The 25,971-nt window shown below is 46.0% G+C and overlaps 1 protein-coding gene across 1 annotated transcript in view; it reads left to right on the top strand.

Moving 5' to 3' along the window:
* The window catches only part of LOC117742675 (E3 ubiquitin-protein ligase RNF43), a 66,458-nt gene that overhangs the window by 26,883 nt on the left and 13,604 nt on the right, over positions 1-25,971 (top strand). The window contains exon 2 of the mRNA XM_034550243.1: positions 15,785-15,898. Within this exon, the coding sequence (XP_034406134.1) occupies positions 15,785-15,898 (114 nt within the window). The remainder of the gene's footprint in view (positions 1-15,784; positions 15,899-25,971) is intronic.

Genomic DNA, 25,971 nt, shown 5'->3' with positions numbered 1-25,971 from the left:
TGCTAACACCTCTAAAGCTCACTACTTATGTTACACCTCCTTAGTTTTATTCACACACAACAATAAGTGTAAAGTTAACACATTGCTGTGTCACATGTGTCTTTGTTCTAGTTATGTGTATACTGTGATGTGAATGGGGTCAAGCTTTTGGTGGAGCACTAATATCTGTCAGTGAACTTTAGAGGCGCTGGAAGGATGATTTTGTTTCCTTTGGACAGCGCCAGGCTATTTCCAGTCGTTATACTAAGCTAAGCTAACAGACCGCTGCCTCCAGCGTAGAAAATATTGAACTATTCCTTTGTAATGGTTTCCAATTGGAAGAAGCCAGCCCACTTGCACGTTGAATCTTTGTTGCTTGAAAGAGTCTTAAAAATAGCTTTGTTGTAGCCAACAACTACCATCATGGTTTTATAAAGCGAAACCTGTATACAGTCGGTCTGAGAAATGCCAATATTAACACCAGCATTGATGTGTTTTATCGTTGTCATTGTATTTAGTTTACAGCTTAAAAAACAGATCTAAGTGTGCAGTTCCTCTTTGAATATTCATCTTATTTATGAGCTACTGTAGTTAATTAAAGCAGCTGGGGTTTTAGTGGATTACCCTCAGGCGAAGTGAGAAATGTTCTCCTGCGTGGGAGGTCTTGAGGGTTGGGCTGAAGTTCTGCCTTAAGAATAACCAAACTATGAGAAAAAAAATCACAGTAAATTAATGATTGAATTATTAATGAATTACCTTAAAACAAGGGGGGAACAAAAAGGCCGGGGCTGTGACCTCCCTCCAGCGCTGTAAATCAGTGCCTAGTCACTCTGGAGTGTCCTGTTGGAGGAATTAACTCCCAGTAAAACAGCCATCACATGAAAGACAGCCTGGGGCGACACCGCGTAACACAACAAGAGAGTTCTGGGCTTCTGGTCTTCATCTCGCAAATCGTGGCGATTTCCACTATTAAGTGCCTGAGTTCCTTTTCTAAAAAGCATTTAAACAGGAATTAGCTTTAAAAAAAGAAAGAAAAATAGAACAAAATAACTACAAAAAAGGCAAAAAGTTAAAGCTTTTTAACAGTCGCTATGTCTGGGATCAAACTCTGTTCACCTCAAACAAATAACTCGGAAATGCGCTCGGTATTGTCTCTGAGTGCATTGGGGCATTTGGAGGTGTGCTAATGATATTTTTGCTGTTTTGTTAATCCGAGTGACGTGTGCGGCTGGCACCTTGGTGAAAAAGCACGTCTAAATCCTGTTGGTGTGCCAAGAATCACAGAGAGAAGTCGAGATAGCCACTTAAGTCATAGTAATACTGCCTAAACTTGAACAGTGCAGCAGCCTGCGCTATCAGGATGACTCACTTCAGGCTCTTCAACATTGCAGTAATAAATGGCTGTCAGGATGACTAAAACCTCTCCTCGAATCACACACATGTCGGCTGGTATTGATTTAATAGTTCATTCTAGGCTACGGGACTGGTCTGAAATATACAGAGGGACACACCCACAGCTTACCTAATGCTTCATGAGTTTAGACGGAATTAATTCCTTTGCAATTACCAAGCCCGGTCCCATGAGTCACACATGTGATGAAATCGATTAAACTAAATGGAGGGTAATGCAGGAAGGGAAAAAAAGCTCTGTGTTCCCCCTGTGATCGTGAGGCTATTTGTCACAGAGGTGTAATTCTAGACCGAAGAGTGAGAGTGCTTTTCTTTATGTTTTCTGTGTCTTTTGACAACACATTTAAACGTATGTTTAATCTATGAAAAGTAGTGATTTTTGTATTGATACAAAGTTAATATACAGTATCCATTATATACATCCACCATGGTGGCCTCCTGACGGTGGCGTTTTGAATCGAACCCAATTAAATAAAGAAGTTGAGAAGCCTCGATACAACATGTGCCGTCAAAGATGGCAACCGATTACGACTTGCACGCTTCCAGCAGAAACGGAGAGGTCCACTACTTACATCCGTTGAATGGAAGTCCATTATTCACTAATGTGTTTTAGCTCTGGTGTGGTCCACCGACTCCTATGAAAAACATCTGTCTGTCTCGGCTTGTTGAATGTTTGATGCTCCTCAACATATTTGCAAACCGTGAGACCTCAAAAATAGGAAATGATTTCAAAAACCCAAGGTGGCGGTCTGGGTTTCCTCCTCCAGAAAGATTGGAGTTTTAGAGATTTTGTTCCCTGCTTTCTGGGGACTTGAACGTTTTCTTTCATTCTTTCCTTCCATTCAGTTTTTGCCCTTGCTTGAGTAGTAGTTATTTCTCTTAGTGCCCTCCGTTTCTCTCTCCGTCTCTCCCTCACTGAAGGCCCATTCAGACACAATACGACAACGCCACCACTGTGCTCCGAAACCAATCCTCAATGGCTTGCGGCGCGCCGTGACAATGTTTCGCTGCGTCAAGCAAAGGCCAACTTTAGTCGCTTTGTGGTGCGCCGAACCAAAGTCGCTCTATGACAAATATGCCACAATGGATTTGAAACGGTATGCACTTCCTGTCTCCTAAGTGGGTGTGGTTTGCCTCTCACTCCCCCTTGGAAGTGTTGTGAACGTTGTGTCGAAGGATGACACCAGATTGGGTTATATTTATTAAATCTATTGATATTTTCTTTTACGAACACTCGATATTGACAAAAATGAGTTTGCTAGGGCGGATCTCTCGATAGTGGGTTGCTGAGACAGATGTGTCATAAATATGGAGACATTCAATAAAAAAAAAAAGCTTTCTTTGCTAAAAAAGATTTGGAAAAGTTTGGGACTATTCTAAGAGAACTAACCTTGGATTTTGAGAGAATTTAGATTGAGATTTTTCCTGTTTTATTTTTACATTTAATACCAACCAACAAATGTATAATAATAATTGGCTAAATAATTGATAATGAAAAATGTCAGTTCCAGCCCAGGACTTAAACGTCACACCTGTGAACAAAAATGACCTCAAATGACAGTAGGTTGACTCTCAGGGAGTCCCTGTTATGTCTTTTTATTTTATTTTCTATTGTCAAAGAGCTTCGGCTGTGTCTTTCTCTGCATCGTAGCGAGCCACAAAATAAATAAAAAATGAAACATGTGCTGTGGATAATATGAAAAACATGACTCATATAATCAGAAAAAAAGTGAATGTGCCTTTTTTGTTATTGTACAGATGTTTTAACATCAGCGCAACACCCACTGGAGCTTGTTTTGAGCTGTTGAACGGAATCATTAAACTTTTGGCGAAAGATGTTCCAGCTACGCCACTTTGCCGTTAAACTGCAACGATAAGCAGGTGCGAGCAGGTTGTGCCAGTCAGGAGTTGAGTGCTCCTAAAGGTTGCCGTCGCTGTGATGCGGTTTACCAGGAGTGAGCTGGAGCGGGTTCCCGTTGAGTGGCAGCCGGCATTTTGCCACACTGCACCGGTTCCCCCGAGGGACTGGTCTGTAAAGCTGGTTCTGATTTGCAGCCCACCCACAGAGCAGCGCAGCTTGAATGGACCCAACTGAGGGAATGCTGTGCTTTCCCTCGCTCCTTATCATTTCCCTGCCAGGAGTTTAATTTTATGCGTTTATTTACTGCGGCCCAAGGTAGAGCTTCATTGCTTAACCCCCCCACCCCACACCCCTTCCCTCCTTTCCACAGGCTGCAGGTGTGTGTGCACTCGGCCGAGGAGATTTGTTGGCTTGTCTACAAAGGCTACAAAAAAATGGATTCTGGAAATTCTGGTTCCACTTTACAGTCCCGTCCCTCCCCTCACAGTATATGCTACAAACCAACCGCCTGACCCACCCACAGCTGCAGGAAAATGTGATGAAAAGTTATTACCACACTGTTGTTGTCACCTGCCCGCTGCTTAGCAGAACATTCCTTTCCAGTAGTCTTCAATTAGCGATACACTTTACTGATTTGATGAGTCGGACAGAAGATTGGACAAACCCGATTGTTTTTGTGCTGTCGCCGGTTCGGCAGACGAACCTGACTCGCATGACGGTTAATAGGCAACTGCAGAACTGTCGGCATTGTGGACCCTCCAGTTGAGACGGGATTCTCAAGTCTCCTTTCATGTCACATGAGGTCACCCTCTTTTGTGTCCACTGCACAAACACACAGAGACACACACATGGTCCTCACACCCTCAGGGCCGGAGGAAGGAGACCCAGCAGAGGAAGTGTAAAGGTCTAATGTGAGACTGCTGAGTGACTCTGGAAAGAGACCGGATCAGGTTGCGGGGGCCAGCCAGGCCTTTGTTAGGAAGATGAGTGTATCTGCCTCGGTGAAGGGGCCTTGTCTCCGTCAGTAGGGTCCCGTTTGTGTCGGAGACCCCTGGACCTGCCCGTAGGCGCTAAACGCAGAAAGCTGCAGTGGAAATTTGAATTCCTTTGTAATACAGAGGAATGCCATTCACACATTTTTTACTTGCATAAAGATACTGCGCCCAATGATTCATGTCATTGTAATTCCCTTTCGTGGCTCACACACTTTGGCTCATGGATTAGGATTTATGGGTTGCTTTCAAGATATAGATTCACCTTAAAAGATATGTTTTTTTCAGAGTACTTATGTACCGTGAACCCCAAAGTGCCAGCTATCAAGGCCAACATTGACATGAATAAAAAATGACATAAAAAATGATACACCATGAGAGGGACACAAGGGGTGCGTTTACGTGCTCAAGGCTACAGGCTGCTCAGGCCTGTAAAATTGTACGTGAGGGATTTGCCCTTAAGGTTTGCCAACTCTCTCCGTGTACGTCAGTGAAGGCCTAGGCTTGTGTCCAGAGGTGGTGGGTTAGCCACCATATTAGAAGACACCGGAGTAAATCTACCCCGAAACACCAGGCAAGGACGGACCGGGGGAATGTTTCAATGGAGCCCAGTGGAAAAAAACTCAAGTGTAGAGACTGACCACATGAAAAGCTGGCATCGAAATAAATATTCCATCAGGAAAAGGACTCAAGGAGCTCCCTGGAACTGACCTGAGACCGGTTTTAGAGATTTGTTGAGGCTAAAAGATGGAAGCAAAGTACAGCACACTTTCTGTCTGGGACATACCGTCTCTTTTCTACAGCAATGTTTTGTCTGAGAGCTCCCAGGTTAGGAGGAGAGAACAGGGCGTAGCTGAGGTAGCTGCTGTTTTTTATTTGTATTTTTATTATTGTACATTACCCTCCTGACCAAGCGCTCTCTTACGTGGGGGCCAGTAGTGGGGCCTGCCTGTGGTGTCGGCCCGGGCCCTTAAATCACAGACAGGCTGTCACCGCGGAAGAGATTTCTCCAGCGGCTACCAGAATACACCCATGTGGACCTGCCCTGCCAGGCAGCACAAGTACCAATTTGAAAAGCTTCCCTGTGATATGACAGCAAAGTGGTGATGACAGGCTGCGCTCTGTTCCGGGCTCCCCTACCTTTCATCCCCCAGAGAGAGAGAGACACTGCTGCAAGGCCTTGGAAGTAGGAAGTAGTGCGCCATAATGGTGCCGCTGCCCTGCGCTCGAAGGACGCCCGGTGTGTTGTTGTAGGGCAGTCTGGATTCAAGACGCTCAACGTGGTCTTTCCCCCTTCTGTAATTATGCACAAAACATATCTTAATGAGGAATGAATGAATAAATAAATGTCAGATGTGCAAATGCCGTTTTGTTCTCTTGAGCTGCCTTTTGCATTATTTATATTGTTGCACTATCTATCTATCTCACACACACTGGCGCCCAACAAAACTGCAGAGTTCAGTCATCAGACTGTATGCCGATGGTCAAAGACACTCGGACTCTTCCTGACATGGCACAGTTCTGTGAAAACGAAAGCCCTCCGATGGCAGACAGCAGCAGCAGCAGCCACGGCTCAACTTTACTCTGTCCGTGTGTGTACTGTATACATAATGTTACCACGTAGGACAAGTGATTTATGTGTGTATACACACGATGGAGACTTTTACGAGCGTACATATGGATGTGTTGAGTGTTTGTCGGCGAGCGGCGCCGAGTGTGCGTTGCTGCCACATCAGGTAGATGTCCTCGCACGACTTGAGTCCAGTACTTTGATACTTCGGGGCACCGAAGGTATCCTAAACCCCTTATGCTTTAGATAACTTGTTTGGGTTAAGTGCACCAATGAATACGTCTATTACAGCCTAATTATGACACACAGTCAAAACAAAGGAACATGTTGACCGTGTGTCTGTGCCTGTTAGCTGAACATGATATCCCAGCCTGATTGGCTAGAAAGGCAGTCAAATTACTAAAATCCCCGCCTCGCTCAACAATATTCATTCATCTCACTCCAGGCATTTTTTAATAATTAATATCATTGTTCGATATCTTTGGTGTTTAGCGGCCTTTAAGAAACACTATTTCCCATAAGCCCAAGGCAGTAGGTCACCATGACACAGACAAAGGGAGACGGGACAGGGAGGCTGAAACTTAAGACGGCAGATGTAACAGCACAAATGATATTTAGATATTTGGGTGGACCATTATTTATAACTGCCTCTTTGTTTTGTATGCTAACAAATTAGTTATCACTTCAAGGGGACATATCATGGAAAGCTCTTTCAGTGCTTGTGTTGTATTCAGGTATCTGGAGCGACGACCAACCCACAAACTGTGAAATAGATCAGAAAGCATGTGATTTTACAAGTGATTTTACAAGTGGCTCCCATTCCGACGTCACATGCAGGCTTATTATAAGAAATCGGAGTATCTGCACCCACGGCTTGAGAGATGCCAAAGGTGTGCCGTCGTCAATGGGTGCAGACTGGTCTTTTCCTAGAGGGGGCTTAAAGAGACGGTCGCTAAGACACTGCACACATTTTAATTGAAAGTGCTGTAGTTTAGTGCCCCTGTTTATTTCAGAATATGGGGAACAAACCTGAAGCCTCTTCTCTTACTGAGGAAGGCTGATGAAAGAAGGCATCAACCGTGCTTACTTATTTATGACGGCATCGCCTGACCCTGTACGACAAAACACGGCATGCCCGAAGCGCATATGTCCATTCATTTGCACACATTAAATAGTCATTAATACTGACTTTCTTAAATATCCCTGTTTTTCTTGGTCTATTAACTCATCATCTGCGTAAGTTTGCGGGCCTTAATTCTGTACTGTGTGTACTACTGTACAGAAAGCACATCAAACCACGACCACAATGCGCATTTATCCGCAATTATGCACATCTTTACACCCTAGTGACACTTGATCAGTTACACACTCTCTTTTTTTTCACACACACACTGGTTGTAAGGGAGACTGGCGATCCAAAGGGCAGCAGTGTTTACCTGCCCACTTGAGTGGATTCCTCAGCCGGCTGGCTCAGACGCTGAGGTGGAGGCTGCGGTGCCTGTGTGTCTGCTGTCTACGCCGGAGACATTCTTCGCCTGATATCATTGCTGCACGCCCAACAAAGATGTTGAAAGGCCATATTGAAGCAGGACTACGAGTGGAGGAGGGGAGGGGGGGGGGGCAGTTTGAGGAGATGGATGGACTCGGCTCATAAAACCCACTATCGTCCCGCCGGGCCGCAAGCTTTTGAAGTGTCCGCCACGCGGAGGAGGAGCAGTAGTTGCGAGTTTTCTCTCTGTGTGTGTGTGTGAGACTGTGTGACTGTGTGTCTGTGTATAGGCATGTGCATGCGTGCGTGCGCGCGATCAACGTGTTGAAGTGAGTGCATCTGTGTTTGGGTAATAAATTGTCTCTCTCAGTACGCACACACACACACACACACACACATAGGGCCCACTGTACATGCCGCGTGCAGTCAAGCTCATGCGTTCTTGCTTAATCACACAGGGGTGGGTCACGGGTGCACGCACCGCAAGGAGAGGAGGCGACTTCAAAGCGGCGTGGCAGCATTCTCTCCGCCCAGCCTGTTTACACTGCTCCATGGAGTCTGCATTCCTCTGTCTCACTTTTCCATGGCATTCCACGAGGAGCTCCCTGCTCCTGGCCGCGTGCCCACGCCTCAGCGACGTCTACCACCCTCCTCCTCCTCCACCACCCCTATACCCATATAGTGCATGCATACTTTTGTCCACGCAGCTCTACGCTCCAAGGCCTATATACCGAGGGGTTGCTCAGGTTGCAGGATGTGCGCGCGGGCCCAGGCAATCTGGTCACGTAAACATTCGCGAAAAAAACGTATTTAGTCGCTGTGTTTACTCGCTCGCTGCCTTTATGACAGCGTTCCTCCAACATTGGCCACAGGTGATGATGGGATTCCTTTTAGGGAGGAGTAGACTGAAATGTGTCTGTCTTCTGCTTTCCTCCCCTTGGATTGAATTAGCGGGTCTTCCGTGACAGAATAGTAGGTAATGACAACTGCACAGTTTAAAAAAAATAACTAAATAAGTGCTTTTATTGAGTTTTTCATCTTAAAAGGAAACATTGGAGAGACCTTTCTAAAAAAGTTGTTTTCTAGACAAGATTTAAGGATGAAGGATGGAAAGGTTTTGCAGTGTACAATAAATGTATACATGCCGGAGGACAGATGTTATAGGAATCAACCGAGGAAAGAGGAAGTCAGTGGGTTAAGTCATTTTTGTCTGTCGTTTGTTTTGAGCAGATGGAGAGGACGGGGATGCCTCGGAGAGTATTGCAGGGGAAATGATTTACAGTGTTGAGGCCCTCAGCCCACATTTCCCTGCAACCGTTTGTTGTATTACGTTCACCAGCCAACAGGTGACCCACACCTGCCGCCCAACTGGTAGACAAGACCACAAACTGCATGATCCCTTATACAGAGCACTTTCAGGAGTCATTACACCACATTTACATTTAAATTATTTGCCTTCTTAGAAATCAATTTAAAGCGGTACTTAGAAAATAGCAATTGCAGCCTATTTAACTTGTTGTGATGAACGAGAATGGTCGACAAATATTGAAAATATGATTACTATTGGTGGGGGGGGGCAGTTGCATACTTCAAACTGATGCTCTTTATTTAAAGGGTGTAATATTCTTTAAAGAAAAATTATACTTTTTTTTTTTTTATTCGCATGACATCCCGACAGCAAGCAATGAATCAAATCCTCTGGCCCAAGAAGAAAGAAAAATTGGTATCTTAATGAATATGAATACTTTTGCGGGCGTGGCTTCGGAGATAAGCCTGAAGAGACGACTTGTCGTCTTTCTCGCTAGATTAAGGGACTTTTGGAGCGAGGGCTGCCAGCTACCTTCATTGGAAAACAGTTTGCAACACTGGCCTGGTTTTCTTATCATTTCTAAAAGTCTAGCATACTCTTGCTAGTGTTTCCTCAAGATTACCAACCGTAGCTTTCAATTATTGCGTTTAAATGACAGTCGTATAGTTAAACGTCCTCATCGTGGGCTTTTAGGCTGTCCTCACACAGGGCTCTGTGACCAAAGCAATTGCTCTCTGGCTGCGTTTGTCACTGTACAGCGGCATCCATTTTCAGCCCTCAAGCTAAGTTAAGGGTTTAAAGCTCTATGAGGTTGAATGGGGGAACAGTCGGAAAAGCAGGAGCAGCAATAGGAAGAGGGACGGGAGAAAAATGGCGCCCTCTCGTATGCCATAATAAAGTTTGACCCTTCTTTAAGAACAGCATTTTGCCACATGAGACTTGTTAATGGACGGGTTCAGTGTGGTGGGGGGTGGGACATGGGATTGCATTTCCAAATGAAAGTGGGATGTTAAAAGCACCCCCAGCAGCCTCCTGGTTTTTAATTTTATGTGCAAGTGTGTAAAAAAAGGGCACCTGTCTCTTGTTAAAGAGATTCCCACTGCAAACCTCCTCCATCGTCCCTCTCTGAGAGTGATGGTAATGTCGGTCGTAAGGTCCACCACGGATGTATAACCTTTGAATGGCTTGCCATTGCATTTACTGCAGACATTCATTGTCCCCAGAAGATGAATCCTACTGACCTGCCTGGTGATATATGTTCTCTTATCTGGTAAAATATCTCATTGGTGCATCATTTGGTACACTCGCATGCTTGCCAGACCACGTATCCTCGTGACTTTGGGCATCCCGTGACCCTTCCTCTAGTGCCACCATGAGGTCGGCATTTGTGTTTTATAGGTGACATGTCTTCGCAACTTTTAGACAGATTGCATCTGATGAACGCCCCCCCCCCCCCCCATGATGAATTGTTTGATCACAATAAAAACGTTGGCGCTCCCATGTTGTCCTAATTTGCAGATGCAAAGTGCAATTTAAAAGCCCATAATTGGCGGTCATTAGGATACATGTTAGCGTATAACAGACCTCCTGCCCCTTTGCCTCATATTTCCCTTTGTGTCGCTTCTCCTGTGTAACTTGGAGCGCCCCTCCTGTGAACACCCTTCCTCATTCTCCGGGCTCAAAACTCTTTCAACATAGCTGACCTGAGAGTTTCCAGCCACGGGGGATTGACGCATTGAGAAGTGTGGGTTTTCTCTCTGACTGACGTTGTGGAACCCGAGAGAGTCTGCAAGTGGTGCTGCCGGCCAGAGATGGGGCCGGAGGAAGCCTGGAAGGCGTGTGGATGTGGCCCCCGTGTCTACGGGGAAGAAGGATCACTGCAATACCAACAAACTGCCGGGTTACCGACCCACTGACTTGTTATGACAGGGAAGTGCTGTGTTGATGTTCAACTCTTGGAGCTTTGAAATGTATAGCACCGCGCTGGCCCGAGGCTGACGGAGTGGCCCTGGTTGTTGGTGGTGTACTTATACGTGTTTGTGCAAGACCTCAGGGCCTGCGCAGGAAGCGTGGACAGGACACAGCGCTCCATCCCTCTCTCAGGCTTAAAAAGGGGTCCGATGCCCTTCAACTGGTCGCTACCTAATACAACATCTGTAGATGTCAGTTTATTGTCATACTAGTGCTCGTGATTTTAATGTTTTTCTGAGTGCTGTACGTTTTTTGGGATTCAAAGGTAGCTAGTTTATTTCAGTTCATCCCAGTTCAACTTTTCTTTTTTTCCCGCTGCATGTTATGATGAAAACCTTCTGAGTAACCGGTGCCCTCGTCATGTGACATTGCACCGGTACAAGCACTCAGCAGCCTGGTTTGTTGACAGCGGTCAACGTCACTCCTCGGCTCCCTTTCTTCAAGACCAGTTCCTCGTCCCTCTCCAGGTTCTTTCTTCTTTTCCCTTGTCTCACCCCTTTTATAAAACAGAGACAGTCTGACGGGCCCGGAGTCAGGGGGGTGGGGGGTAGGAGGTGGGTGGGTGGGGGGGAGCACTCCTACTTAAAGAAAGCGCCTGGGCAAATTTGGGGTTGGTGGTAATTATTTGGGCCTCATTATGGGATCAAGTTTCCCTCAAGTCATTCTCCGCGGTAACCGTTACTGGATATGGGGCTGACACTGTCAATAAAGCGCAGGGGGAAAGATGACACGCCTTTTGTTTTGACAGCACCAAAGCAGTAATGGCTCCCGTTCGTTTTGCATGTGCAAAGAGAGGAGAGGCGAGGGCCCCACAGAGCCCACTTTTCCAGATGCTGCGGCAGAGAAAGACCCTCGGCATCATGCTCGTATGAGCCTTCCATGTAAATCTACTTTGTGTAGAGTCATGAGATACTGTTTGATGGAGGAGTATGAGGAATGTGTAACTGTGTCAACTGTGGCACTGAGAGCTGGACCACACCGTGTGTGTGTGTGTGTGTGTGTGTGTGTGTGTGTGTGTGGTGTGTGAGACTATTGGTCCAGGGATGGATATTAATATATATACGGATATATGACATTTGAGAAATAACCACTAAGACTTCTGCAAACGCCCCTGCATCCAGCGCTGGGTGACTTACCCCTCTGCAGGACCACAGAGTGACTTTTCGCACAGTTGGATCAGTATATACACGCTCATGCGCTCACACACACACTCGCATGCAAGCACATGCTCAGGTGCCTCTAGCGACCACGCACAGTCGCAGCGCGCTCCTGCTGCAGCAACGGGGAGCAATGGGTCAGTGTCTCAGCCCGTCCCATCACCTCGGGCTCCCTCATCCCTCAACTAATACGTACACCGAGCCAAATCTCAGCAGGCACATGCTGTACCAGTTGCCCGGGGCAACCAGATTCCAATCTCTTTCAACTTTTTTTTACATGCGGTGCCATTTGCTCTTTTTGGCAACCCGCCCTTTTTTAGAGAGATAGAATCAAAGCAGAAATTAACTGTGTAATGCTGAGTTTTGCATTACTGAAGAAAAGGAGTCTAATAATAGGACAGCTAATATGCAAATAAAACTCATGCTGTTAACGTTGGCGACCAAAAGCTGAAGCCTGGTCTCAATTTCTAAACTCACTTCTTTCTCACTTTAACAGCCTGCATGGAAGATTTCGAGTGTGTGTGTGTGTGTGTGTGTGTGTGCACACATGTGGCAGGGCTGATTGAATTCTTCCCTGATATGCACCAACCCTGGCAGGCTTTCCAGGCCTCTGGGCAGAGCTCCATTGAAGGAGCCGTTTGCCGTGCTCGCTCCCCGCCTTGATCCGCACTGTGTGATAGAATAATCGCACTGATGCACTTCTTTCATCCCCTACTAAACCAATCTGCTTCGTTTTGATCATTCCTGAGGAGGCCTATGACCGAAGGGGCTGGTAATTGAGTGGTGGAGCTTGATGAGAGGTGCACTATCTTTAATGCCTCCCACCCCCTTTAACGCACTCTGACATAACTGCCTGCGCCTGGTTCCCTGCTGGCAGCAGATGAACTAGAAAGCTCTCTTGCTGATTATTGGCAGATGAAAAAAGAAGATCCGCGCGGCTAAGCAAAGGAGGGGGGGAGAGAGAAAATATTATTGACTTCTCACCGCAGCTACTAGTTATTCTCCTCTTTTTCTTTCCATGTATTTGTTTTTGAGGCTGTCAGATGCTTGCCTCAGAATACTCTTGGGGTAGTCTTTTGATTGAGCTGGAAAGGAATGCCTTTAATCGTGGCTACAAAGGAACCGAGGGACACGTCCCCGTCGGTTTTGCAACAGATCTAGACAGATGAGGAGTAGGAGGAGGAGGAGGCAGAACGCAGCAGTGAGCATTGTTAACAGTCTGTGGGGAGCTGTTTGCGTGCCCTGTGGTTTCTGGTCTCTGTGAAATGGAGACTCAGTGATTTGGTTTCCCAGGCCCCCCTTTTTTTCTTCTTTTTTCTCACGGCCGAACATAACCCAAATGAAGACGTTGCACACTGTCCCAGTTGTGATTTATAGTCCCGTTGCAGCGTGTTCCTAAGTGGCGCACACTGCACCGCTGGTGGCACATGGAGAGTAGCCATCTGATTGCACGTGGTGTGGGCAGATTTAAAATAGAAGTTAATGCGTAATCTCGTCAGGGACGCAAAACATAGACACTGTGACCGTGGCGGTGGTTGCCCTCCGAGCATCAGAAGAGCGAGAGGAGAGTGAAAACCAGCCACTACGTCTGAGCTCGATTGGTTCAGCTTTGGGATTATTATCTGCTTTATTAGGAATGATTGCACAGTCCCCGTGCGTCGACATGTTTAACATCACAACAAGATCCAAACATGACCGACCAAGCCTGGAGAAATCATTTATTTTTTCAAAACATTTCCCAGAAAGCTATAGTAAAAGAGAGCAGAGGTCATGGCATCGGGGAAGTGGTGTCATTAAAGGATATTTTTTTATTGATTTTTCTTTGTTCAGCTGTAAGCCTCTAATTAGGGCCTAGTAAATGTGGGCTGGTATAGAGGCAGCTGGCATGCCGTCCAGGCCAGGGGTTCATGCTGCCTGGCTTCCACAACAGGGGCTTCCATTCAGAACATCATGCAGGGCGAGGTCTTCAATCAGGATTATTTATTTCCTATCTCATCTTCAACTCATATTCTGGATTTGTTTCTGCATGCTTTAGCGTCTTTGAGTACTCATCTCCTTGTCTTCAGTACTTTACAGTTCCTACGGTTCCTAATCTTTTTTTTGTCTGATGAACTCTCACATCCCTGCCAGGCTATTCTCATTCACTGTTCGTACTTATACCTACAAGATGTGATGCCCTATGATTAATATATAACCCACGTAATCGTGAGCCAGATTCAAGGAGACGGTTGGGATGGATGGATGAGTCAACAAACACAGGACTTTCACCTCGGAGGCGGCTGTTCAGGTCTCGAGTGAAACAAAGTCATCGTTGACTTATTTTAACATATTTTACATACTTAAGTAAGTAACTTACATACTTTGGTATTCTTTTCCTATTTATATATATTTATAGTATTTCTGCGCTGGTGCATTTCTCGCTCGTGTTCCTGGACATTCCTGAGAGAATGCATGAAAAAATGACAAACATTTTTAAGAAGATATCATACAAACCGTTGGATAAGGAAATTGTTGAATCAGTTGTCCCTGTCAGATGAACGTACCGTCCTTTAATTTTGAAAGTGGATGTTATGGTAATCACTGGTCTGTAGGTCATCAATACATTTCATTAGTAATCACTGGTCTGTAGGTCTGGCCCGAGGTGTTTCCCTCACGTCGTCTTTTACCTCCGTGCCCAGAGTCAGCGTTCTCTTCCCCCCTCTACTCTCTCTCCTTGTGACAGACATGCACCAGCCCTTTTGCAGCACATTACGTCAATTCCCCTGGACCAAGGGTGGGGGGTGGGGGAGGTGCCAGCTGTTGATGTCACCCACGGGTCTTTTTAATTTAAGGATTTCCGCTGGGTGAGATGAGATGAGGGGGAGCCCCGTGACCTCAGCCCACAGCCACATGAAGAGGCCCACCAGAGCAGTACCAGCAGGGTGGGACCGCTCTCTCCGCTGGGGTGTGTGGGGGGGGGGGGGGGGGGTGTGGGGGGGGGGGGGGGGGGGGGGGGGGGGGGGGCAGGTTACTGGGCCACTGCTGGGTGAGCTGTAACAAGGAATGATGGAGGGAGCATCTCAACGATGCCATGTGAGGGAAGTGATGCTAGCGGGTGTTTTATTATTATTTATTTTTTAAGGAGCGGTTTGCTTCCTTTTGGACTGCCGTGCGATTCCTCGTACCCGTGACAGCATGTCTGTGACTTGCAAACACCACTGCTATCCCTTGAGCCCTTAAATGCAGCCTTTCAGCAGCTACGAATTTCCTCCCTTTCAGAGGGGATCAAATGTTCCTACCAAAGACTATCTCTCGTTCTCTCTGTCCTCAAGGCTTTGAGTGGGAGTGAACATCGCCGTCCGTGTAATTGATTTTGCTTGGGTGCCAGAGTTTTCCCTCTTGATATCAACTGAGAGCGGTTTAGAAAGGAAACGCCTTCATTGAAGACATAACCATTTCTGACTGTCCAGATTATCTAAAACATTGTTTTGCTTCAACATCCTTTAGGTTACATACTTGCAGGTTACATGTGTTGTTGTTATATCAGGATACAGGGTATGATTCTAGAGGTTAGTGTAATCTGTTCTATTGGTTTACAGATGTGGTTTGATTTGTTTTTCCCCCACCACCTCCGCCTCCACTCCAAATCTCTTTACACTTAAATACTAACTTTAAAAGATAATTAAATAATCTAAATGGTTACGTTCAGTAAGAGTTCGGTGCAGAGGAGCAAGTCTCCACCAAAGTTCATTCAAGTATGTCAAATATTTCAAGTGATTCCATCCAGCCAATTTAAGTTTTTTATTTATTGTCAACGGTACGTGAGATTAGTATTAAAGTGTGCAGTTTTCACTGTACCAGCTCTCCATCAGTGTGCTCAGCTGATTTTGTTTTAAGACGCGACAAATATTTTTTGTTATTACTTGACACATGTATTCCTCATACGCCAGACAAATCCCGATCCGGAGAGATCTGCGTTGCTGCTCATTTCTGATTTTTACAAGTGATTATTTTCCTTTTCTCGTGTGAGATGATAACCTCTTTCTCTCCCTTTTTTGTTGTTGCAGTATCACCCTCTGTCTCTGTGCAACACAAGCGAGGATGAACGACAAGAGAGTCCCTTCATCACCATTGTCAAAATGGAGCACAAGGTCCCCCGCTGTCTGCCGATGCTCGATAAGGTACAGATCACACACACACACACACACACACACACACACACACACACACACACACCGTTGAAAATACTCCATGCCCTGAGAAACTCCCCTCTCCGTGACCCCCACTTCCACTTCCAGACATGGCAGCAGACAGATATTCCGTCTTGCCATCTTCTCTCCGGCACCCCTTCCGCTCTTGGATTCAGCCTTTAAAGAGAAGATGGTTTTAGAGGGAATTATTTGGCAGGAGCCTAATGTTTTGTTCAGGACGGTGATCTTTCAGAGTGAGGGCTTGGACAGGAGGGGGGTGGGCTTAGCTCAGCGCTGCTATGTAGCAAGTGGCAGTGAGCCCTGGCTTTGGATGTAAGGCTTTTTCAAGCCCCAGCTGTCACTGGTCCGATCCCAGCCAGCCAGCCAGCCAGCCAGCCAGAACCAGACACTCTGCTTCCCTCTAATATGAACGCAGCCGGAGCTCCATAGATTCCGCCCACGATGGTTTAGATGTATGTGCGACTGACCTAAATCCCCCTTGTGTTTAAGTATCCTGCCATGCACGCTGGCTGGCATATCCCAACTTTAAAGTAGTGTGATTCAAAACTGTTGCTATTTTTTCCCCCCTCGTTTTTTCAAGTGGTGACAAATTAGCAGGCAGGAATATAGTTAGGCGACTGCCTTTTTTTAGCCTGTGTTTTCGTTTCCCCTAATTTAAAGCCATGTGTAGGAGCTGCCCGCCGTGGCGACGATGTAGAGACATTCCCACACTTCCCTGCTCCTTTCTTCCTCCTCCTGTTGCTCCTCCAGTGGGAACCAGACCAAGCAGGCCAAAGGGGGGTGGTGGTGGTGGGGTGTTGTCACTCAATGCTGACTCCCGAAAACAGTTCTGATTAAAGCCTTAATGGCAACACTATGTTGTCCCATAAACAAAACACGGTCTCTCCCTCATGCAAAAGTACCCTGGAACAAAAGGCTGTTGCTTCCGAGTGCTTTCTCCCTCCCTGCAGATCGCCTTTGAAATCAGGAGAAGTGAAGGGGGAGTGTGTGTGTGTGTGTGTGTGGGGGGGGGGGGGGGGGGTTGTTCTCTCTTGTTGTTTTGGTCGCCTGGAAAGTATGTGTTGCAGTAAACTCCGCTCCAGCCACCTGCATCCTGGCTTCCGTAGCGAGATTCAAAGCTTTTTGGTCGTGGTGGATTTATTGGTGGGGTGGGGGTGGGAGAGGGGATTCATCGTGCAGCTGTTGAAGAGTTTGGCCTTTCGAGGAGGATGAATCAGACTGTTCGGGATGTGCGGTGCTGGGTCAGCCGCGGTCTCTGGATGGGACTTGTTTACAGTTTAGTCTGACTGCAGCCCGCCCCTGATCTATAGATACCTCGACGGCCACAGAGGGCTCGTGTTGCACCGCGCGCACTCAGAATAGACTGTAAACCAAACAAAGTGAGCCTCCAAACCTTGAGGGATAAGGTTTCATTGTTGTCCTTTGTTTTTATTTTGGTTTTCAAAGGTTTCTATCCGCAGGCGACATCATAAACATGGAGAGATTCCTTTTGCTGTGATCTGTGCCGCCTCTCGCTGCTCTTTGTTTTACCCAATGGATCTCACAGTTTGTCTCTGAGGATGTCTGTGCTGCCGGACGTCTTCAGATTAAAAGGAAACGCTTTCTCCAGACACCCTCGATACAAAGTTGTGCATTTACTCATCGCCCTCTCCTGGTGCGTTCTGCACTGCTGGCAACCTCTCACCCACATTCACATATTTGTATGAAATGAGCAGAAGTACTGCTCCTCCAACTTTGAAGTGGAAGTCTTTAATAATCCTGCAATGCAGTCAATCTTAGAAGGATATTGTTCTTTGCACACAAGTTGATACTCCCTAAAGAAATATTTTTAGAACCCTGTAGGAAACTAAATTTAGCAACATATGGGGAACAATACGTTGCACTTATTTTCAAGGAATCTTATTGGCATACTATAGTGATTTTTCTCAAATTAAGAAAAGCTTAGAACAATAATATTGATTGTGATGGTCTCCCCTTTTTTTCTTCTTTTTTTCACCTCTTGGCCTCAGTTTAAGCCACACCCTGACATATTTCTTGGATCTGCGCCGTAACCACTCGGCTATAAGGTCGACCCCACGGCTTTTATATTTATTTTGACTCACCTTCTTGTCAACTTTGAATCTTCTAGAATAAGACTTGCATGCTTCCTACCGATCTGTGTCTCAGACACAGCCCTCTTTATGCACTTGCCTGAATCAAAACCATCCACCGCTCATGTGGTTTTGCATCATTACACAACACAACACAAGCGGAGGCCACGGGCTTCCTCTGCCAGCATGTCGTGCTAGAAGTTATTCGGCGGCTTTTCGCTCGCCAGCCTGGATTTTCTGTTTGCACCAAAGCCCTGGAAAGGTTCTCAAGCTAAGTCACGGAGCGACGCATGCCTCAACGAGTAAAGGCCTCGCAGCGGGTTCCAGTAGCGCTACTCTGAACGCCACGCCAGGCTAACCTTGCTCTGGACAGAGGGCTGTGATCTGGGCTCTCGGAGACGCCAGGCTGACTTCCCCCCATTGTCAGTTAGAATCCACGGTTTTATGCAAACGGCGAGCTTTTACCGTGATCGAGTCTTCGGCCTCGTGTCTGAACTTGTTGTCTCCCATAGAAAGCCTCGCTTATTGATTCTGCTCCTCTAAGATGAAAAGAGTTACGGCCTGATTGTGCAGTAATCCTGTTTAAACGCTCTAACTCACTACACGTATATGTGCATGTGTGCAAGTGCACATCCGGTAGAAAGGTGGCCAAAGGAGGGATCGAGAGGTGAACAACACTGATGTGCTTATTTGGTATTTATGATGTCATAGCCATATATGATTGTTAAATTGATTTCGTTCATCTAAACCGTGGTATAATTACTGTCAAACAAGACGGTTGCTGGCATTCATCAAATACTCAATATGTGATTATGTTATTATTACCTATTAGTTTTAGCTATAGGTGTACCTCGTCACCTGGCAACTCAGTTTATATATATGTATATATATATATGTATATATATATATGTATATATATATATATGTGTGTGTGTGTGTGTGTGTCAAAGTTATCTCAAAAGCTAATTTTCCACCGCAGTCCCAAACATGAGCAAATGTTTGGTGGGATGAGTAGGGAATATAGAACTCATCAAGCTAGTGTTAATGCAAACAATACAAACTCGGGAGTACTACCCTTTTAAATACATTTATAAAGTTTGGAGATAGAAGAAAGTAAAAAAAATTATCGGAGGTCAAAGGATATGTAGAAATATTTAGATTTCATACTTTACTGATATAAATGATGATATTATTAGTTTAAAAATGTAATCCGTGGCTCCATGACTCCATATGTACCATATAAAAGTCCCTGTTTGCCAAGTGGAGATTATTTTCCTTGTAAACAGGAGCCAACAGCAGAACGGATCAGGAAAATGTAACAACTACTTTCGCTGTGGCTAACTAAAGGATGGATAATAACACAAATACGTTGCTCTGCACAAGTTTTGAAAACTGGTCTGAATGGTCCAATCTGTCCTCTCGTGTGGTCTTAACTTTCAGGCCGGGAAGAGCGGTCCCAGTGACAGGAAGTGGTTGAAAACAAGGGAAGCCCGTGGAAGGGAGGAATAAATCACAGCCATGACAATGTTTTTGTCTCCTTGTGTGTGATTGTCTGTCGGGGGTGACACTGACCTCCGGTCATTCCTGCCTGCTGTTTTTTTTTAGCAAAGACAGGCTGGAAATGCAATGGCAGCTGCCTTTGGCTGCTTTTCCTCCAGTAGCTGAGTCCAACGTCTCCGGTTCACCAGAGACGAGTCGAGCAGGAGGAACACAGGGCAACATCTGGAAAAGGGGGAATATTTCAGCTTTTGGGAGTAAATGCAAAAAGCAGCAGGTACACAAAGGACATTTTGGCGAGGATGAAATGCATCTCTGTTAGCAGTTTTGCTTTGAGTTCTCTCCCAAGAAAATTAATTATTTGCTTGTCTTTGCCAGACAGTCGCACGGTTGTCTTCAAAAGGATACGGCATAACTTTATGTTTCTTTCTATTGGTCAAAGGTGGACTCTTGGCTCATAGACTGGCAAGGGGCCATGCACCTTAGATTACTCTAGATCTTAACCTTTGAAGCTCACAAAACACACTCATCAGACTTCTTGCTGTTTATAATATAAGAGAAACTGTAAATCACTCCAAGAGAAGTTCGAAAACCATGCAGCGACATTTCCAAATCTGTTTTTCAGTCCTCTGAGCAACGAGCCCCGTCTTCATTTCATAATCCTTTTCTCTTGGTCAGATAGGTTTACGCTGCTGTCGTCATTTCATCTTGATACGCAACAGCTTCTAACGTGATGTGGAAGTAGCTTTGGGCTTATTTTTCCCCTTTCTACCAAGCGGCAGCGGGACTGTTCCAAATATTTCTCCTGCTTTTTAACGTCTTTAAGTGATTCTGTTGGGCCTTTTCAGATATTTCCTCCGTCTGGTACCGTATGCGTCATAACTTTTCTCTTTAAAAACGGCACGACTGACTCGCCACACTCCTCTGTTTGACCCTGACGACCGTCTTTTCCCACCCATTTCATCTGCTGCTAAAGTTAGCTCATATAAATGGGAAGATATCAATGGCTGCCTTCTCTTCACTCATTATGGCTCATATGGTACCCATAATATCATTGGTAATTTGATTAGCTTGTCATATTTATTCAGTCTTTTATTTAAAAATAGATGGTGTTGTGACTGTGAGGGTATTTTCCCGAGCCAGCCTCCTCTGTTTCTTGTTCCTTTCATGATGCTGCAGCTATTAATGGAGAAGCCACTCTCACAGGGTTTTGGATAAAGCCGAACAATGTCTCTTTTGTGAGGCCGTTCCCTATGCAAGCAGAATCATAGTTCATAGTTTGAAGCTTCATTCATAACGTTGACATTTGAATTCTAAATCAATGTTTGAATGCCGCTGCTGCAGAATGGGGAAACTCTGATTGGTATTATACCATTATACCAGTATTATACCATTTGTAGAATTAGATTCCAGTGGTGGCTGTGTAGGACTGTTTCGGACTTGTGGGATCCAAACATTTCCAATAACTCCAGGGCGCTTTAAATTCCCAAAAGTAATAATTAAAAAAAAGAAATATATAACCAAATATTCTGATTCAATTCATAGTTATTGGCGTTTAGCCTTTCAAAAACAAAATGTTCCCTCTGGTTAGCTGTCCAGCTTGCCGCAATGGTGGTTTAATTAAAACAAAGAAAGCATTCTGCAATCTGTGACTAAACCCGTTTAATCCAATGAATTCACTGTATCTGTCAAATTGCTGGATTTTGGTTGATTTTTATTATTATTTTGGGGGTGATGATGACGTAATAAAATATGACGACAGACTGAGCTTCATTTGAAAACCTCTCCAGCGAGCATGGCTCAGGACTTCTTTTTGAATCGTCCTGGTTCTTTATTATAAACATGAATGCATGTGTAATAAGGTGAAGAAGGAGTCAAGAGGAAAAAAGAGAAATTATGTATTTGTATGATTTATAATGGGTCACTTTCCACCAACCATGACACAGTGACTATGATAGAGGTCAATCGTGACATATTGGCGGGTAGCCCCTTTCTTTTCAACTCCAAACAGTTTGGTTTGTGCACTAACAAACAAAAATACTCTGACAGACCGTCCAAAGTGCTGGCTACCGATAGGGTTGACTCAACCTGGAACGAGGGTTGAAAGCGAAAATGAGCCGTCAGTAGTAATGGATGTTGGTGAAGTATCTGCAGTCCAAGGACGGGAAAACAGAGTGATAAGTCTTCTGTTGTCGTCACATACTGTAGACAGGAGAGAACATTCCCATGGGTCTCAGACCAAAAATATTTTGTACAGATAAGAGCCCTGAGCAATCACAGTATCATTTAAGTTCCAGCTGCTAAAGTTGACCTCAGTTTCTCTGGGAGGGCCTGTACACAATTTCACAAAGATTTCTAGGCTCATTAAGTACAGATGGCTGCTGTATTCACGCCGCCCTGTGCTGTTAATGCCGGTGTCCTCATCTTACCACCTGAGTGCCTCGTAATCGGTGGGAAACCTGAGGTCACCAGCTGGTCACGGTGCTAATTCACAGACGGATTCTGTAGACGTGGGGGTGTGCACGGCGGTACCTAAACTGTACGGCAGTGTACATTTAACACGAGCTCTGTGCAATTGTCGGAGATTAGCAAGCATAATAACGTGCTTTTATCGCTGGGTGGGGGGGGCTTGGCTTCGTGACCAATGAGAGGAATACTTCAGGTTTTACCTCCACGATGAGAAAGTGCATTCCTCTTTTTGTCGCCACTTCAAAAGCCAAGTGGGTGTGCTTTGCATTTTGCAGTCACTGAGCAGTGGTTTTGGTGACTGGTGAGGCACAAAAAGAGAAAATTGAAGGAAAGAAAAAAACAGGTGAGCTTCAGGTGAGCAGGTTGGATGGAAAAAGGACAGCGCGGTTGGATAAAGCTTGCGATGGATGGAATTAGGCCTCCTCTTGTCTTGCTGTGGGGTAGGAAAGTGGGTTGTGGTGCTCAGTGTGATCATTTATGACCTTTGGGGTAACGGGGTGAATCTACACAAACAAATGTGAAAGAGGAATTAGAGGTTACATTTACTTAATTCTCAATTGGAAGCTCTTGACACTCCATCCATCCACCACATGACCCCTGATCACCGCTGCATTCCTACAGCTACGAAGCAACACTAACTGGCCCTGGGGCCGCTGCAAACGCCACTTAAAGCGCGCAAGCACGCCTTTTTAGTTCATTAACAATCAATCACACACCGTTTTAACCTACAGGTGACCAGGACAGGCCTTCCAGTTGAATAAGAGTATTGTGACAGTGAGGAGGTTGGACACACAGGCTTAAACAGACGTCGCCTTGACCTGCGGGCTCAGTTTAGCGTAAACGAGATGTGAATGATTTGCGGAGGGGTGCGCGTCTCCACCGCTGCACTCTCTCTCCCGTCACCTTAAATAGGTGGAAAATTCTCTGGGCCTAAAGGTGCGCGCGTTACTCCTGCGGCATCTGCCGGTGTATTTTCGTCCACCTTCTTCCACGTGTCTTGTCCTCAGTGTGGTTTTTCTTTTCTTCTCCGCCTCGATGCCAGCGTTGCTAAGCTAAACATTGACTCTGAGCCGGCGGCACAGAAGCACTGCCCTCCCCACACCGTACGTAAAATGTGGAAGACGTGTTGTTTGCTTTGAGAGGTGGTGTTTCTCGGATGCTGGCTCCTTTTTTTCTCCCAGCGATTAGCAGCTTGTGGCTCTCCCCTTTCTCACTCCAACCCCCCTCCACCCCCCCCCCACCCCCCCCCCACCCCACCCCCCCCCCCCCCCTGTCCAATTTGAGCTTGTCGACAGCACCACCGCAAAACTTTTATACACAAACAGTGAGATGTCCACAGCACCGCTCGGTGGGAAGTACCTCTCCAAACGCTCATAGACGCTGTTGGAATATCACCTGGATGTGTATATGTGTGGATTTCGAAATATGCCCCTCTCAACAAGTATTTAGTACAAGCTTATATTTTGTCCAGAGTCCGGTTTCCCATCGTTTCCAGCCTCACTTGTTGCATGCAGGTCCTTTCCTACTTTTTGCATCTAACATACATATGTATTTTAATCAATTTAAAGTCAAATTCAACCTAAAGGTTTGTATTTCAGTTCACTTGACTTGGGTTTGATGTCTGGCACCGTGGCAAAGTCGTGACAACTGTGCTGACACTGTAGGTTACTGTAATTATCTTATCACTTAATTATCACAATCGTAATAGTCTTCAGGGTATCTTCATTATTTGTATTTGAAATAGCATAAAGAATGCATCCCTATTATGGTAGTTCTAATCTAACAAGGTAATGGCAGTGGCCTCGCATGTCGTCGTTGTGTTAAAGGCGCTATATTTGATATTACGAGCGTAAATATAGCAGAACACTATTTGCTATGTAAAGTGTTGTGTGCATGCGAGTGGACATACTGCTGTATGGCGGTTTACAGCTAATAACGCCGTCACGACCGGCCGCACGGTCAGGGAAGTGCAGCTCCCGCCCTCTGCCAGCACTTTAGCCTTTGTTTGCACTGTCAGCATTGTTAGCCAGCCGCCGGGTGGAAAAGGAGTCTCGGCAGCAGAAACATCCGCGAGTTCTTTGTGTCAAATGAGGAACTGAGACACAGGCTGACTGAACGTTGTTGATTCAACTAAATGCCTCATTGAACTTATCTCGAAATGCATCAAACCTGCGGTTTATTTTTACGGACTACTTTAGCGACGCTAATTGTTCAAATGAAGTTCCGTTAAGTTCGCATTGTTACGCCAGCCGGGAAACAGTTTCAAATTGAACCAGCGTAAAATGGTTTAGAGTTTACTTTCGCACAAAATTACCCTTGAAATTACAGAAAACCTTGCGTTATCTCAGCTGATTGACACACTTGTCTTTCACGGGCAATTGTGTATTTGTGATTGTGCACACGCATACATAAACATGCACAGCTGCCCATGTGAGCGCCTATGTGCGTAGGCCTGCTACCGTCATCGGAGAATGCAAAGTGTTTGCGTCTAAAGGGCTTCGTATTAGGGCGGCCCATCTCTCACTTGCCACTTCAAAGGGAGAGCGCAGGGGTCAGGGTTTCATCAGGCTGTCGTCGGGAGCAGGCAGCGGGAGAGAAAATGCCGCCCTAAAAATAGAACGCCATGTCATGCTCATAAAGACAGACAGAGGCCAGATGATACGTTCTGTGCCAGACTGCTGTTATTAAAATCCCTCCTTCCAAAACACCTTCAGCTGGCTGCAAGGGGTGTGTGTGTGTGTGTGTGTGTAAGGGTGTGTGTGCATGTGTGTGTGTCTGTGGGTGGTTGAGGACAATTTTTGTTGGGCGGAGTTGGAGACTTCGACACATGCAAAGAGAGAGAGGTTTGTGCACTTCCTTATCAGCTCAGATTTTTGGCATTGCTGGTCGGAGTTCATTCTTGGTTCTCACTCCCGCCTGCAGAGCTGAAGAGGTTTTATCCACAAGGGGGGGGGGGGGGGGTTAAATGGAATCATATGATGAGTGCCTAATGGCCCTCCAGTTACAACTGTACTATATGGCTGCCTCTCTCCGATGAATGAGGCGTTCATGGGGCAGCAACTTATTATTACTGATGTATTAGTCCTATGATCTTCAAGCGGTTTGAACCCTGGAGTTTTTTTAAGGGGGGTGGCTTGTCAAAATAGCTCTGCAGATGGGATCGGGCCTGGTCTTGCCCTGGCTATGGGGAGAAGGGAGGCCTGGAGGTGTGCAGAAAGTTCTGACTATAGAGGCATCCCACTGCAGTCTCACACACCTTTTGACTTGATCAAAGAAACCATTAACTCATATTTGTAACTCATCTGTTTTGGGGTTTGGTTTGTCAGCAAGAAACGTTGCCGTATGCTCCCCATAGGGCCAGTTAAGTTTTGTCTTCACCCCTGGGGGGGCCTTGAATGTGAAGGTGCTGCCCTTGAACCCCCCCACCCCCACCCCATCCCCTTACCGCTCAAGAGCCACACGATAAAACACGAGATGTCGTTCTCAGCCAGGACATTCCTCTATTAATGACAAAGGCGACCGGTAAGCCCCGTGGTGAAACATGACGAGGGAGAGCAGAAGGGAGGAGAAGGCAGGAAAAGAGTCAAGAGAGGTGAATGGGTTGATGCAGAGGGTGGGAGGGCGAGGCCAGAGGGCGACCCACGCCGGTCCCGTCTGTCAAGTCCTTCAAGGTCACGTCAAGAAGGTCAGGAAGAAGCAGGACTGTTGACAGGAAAATGTAGTTGCTTTGATTTGACTCTCTCTCTCTCTCTCTCTCTCTCCTCCCTTTTTGTTGTCGCCAGTCCCTCTCTGCCACTCACAGATATCCCCCTTGTTTGCCTACCTAATTCTCTTCCCACCCTCCCGTCCTCCATCGGCGCGTCTGGCACGTCCCAGTTCTCATTGTGTATGCTGAGCCGCTGCCCTCTTTAAGATCTGCATTAGAATGTTGTTTTTATATAGCAGCAAGCGGAGGCATGTGGAGTCTCTTTTGAACCGCTCGGCAAA

Source organism: Cyclopterus lumpus, chromosome 14, assembly GCF_009769545.1.
Source record: "Cyclopterus lumpus isolate fCycLum1 chromosome 14, fCycLum1.pri, whole genome shotgun sequence".
NCBI lineage: Eukaryota > Metazoa > Chordata > Actinopteri > Perciformes > Cyclopteridae > Cyclopterus > Cyclopterus lumpus.
This window is presented reverse-complemented; position numbering and strand designations above follow the sequence as displayed.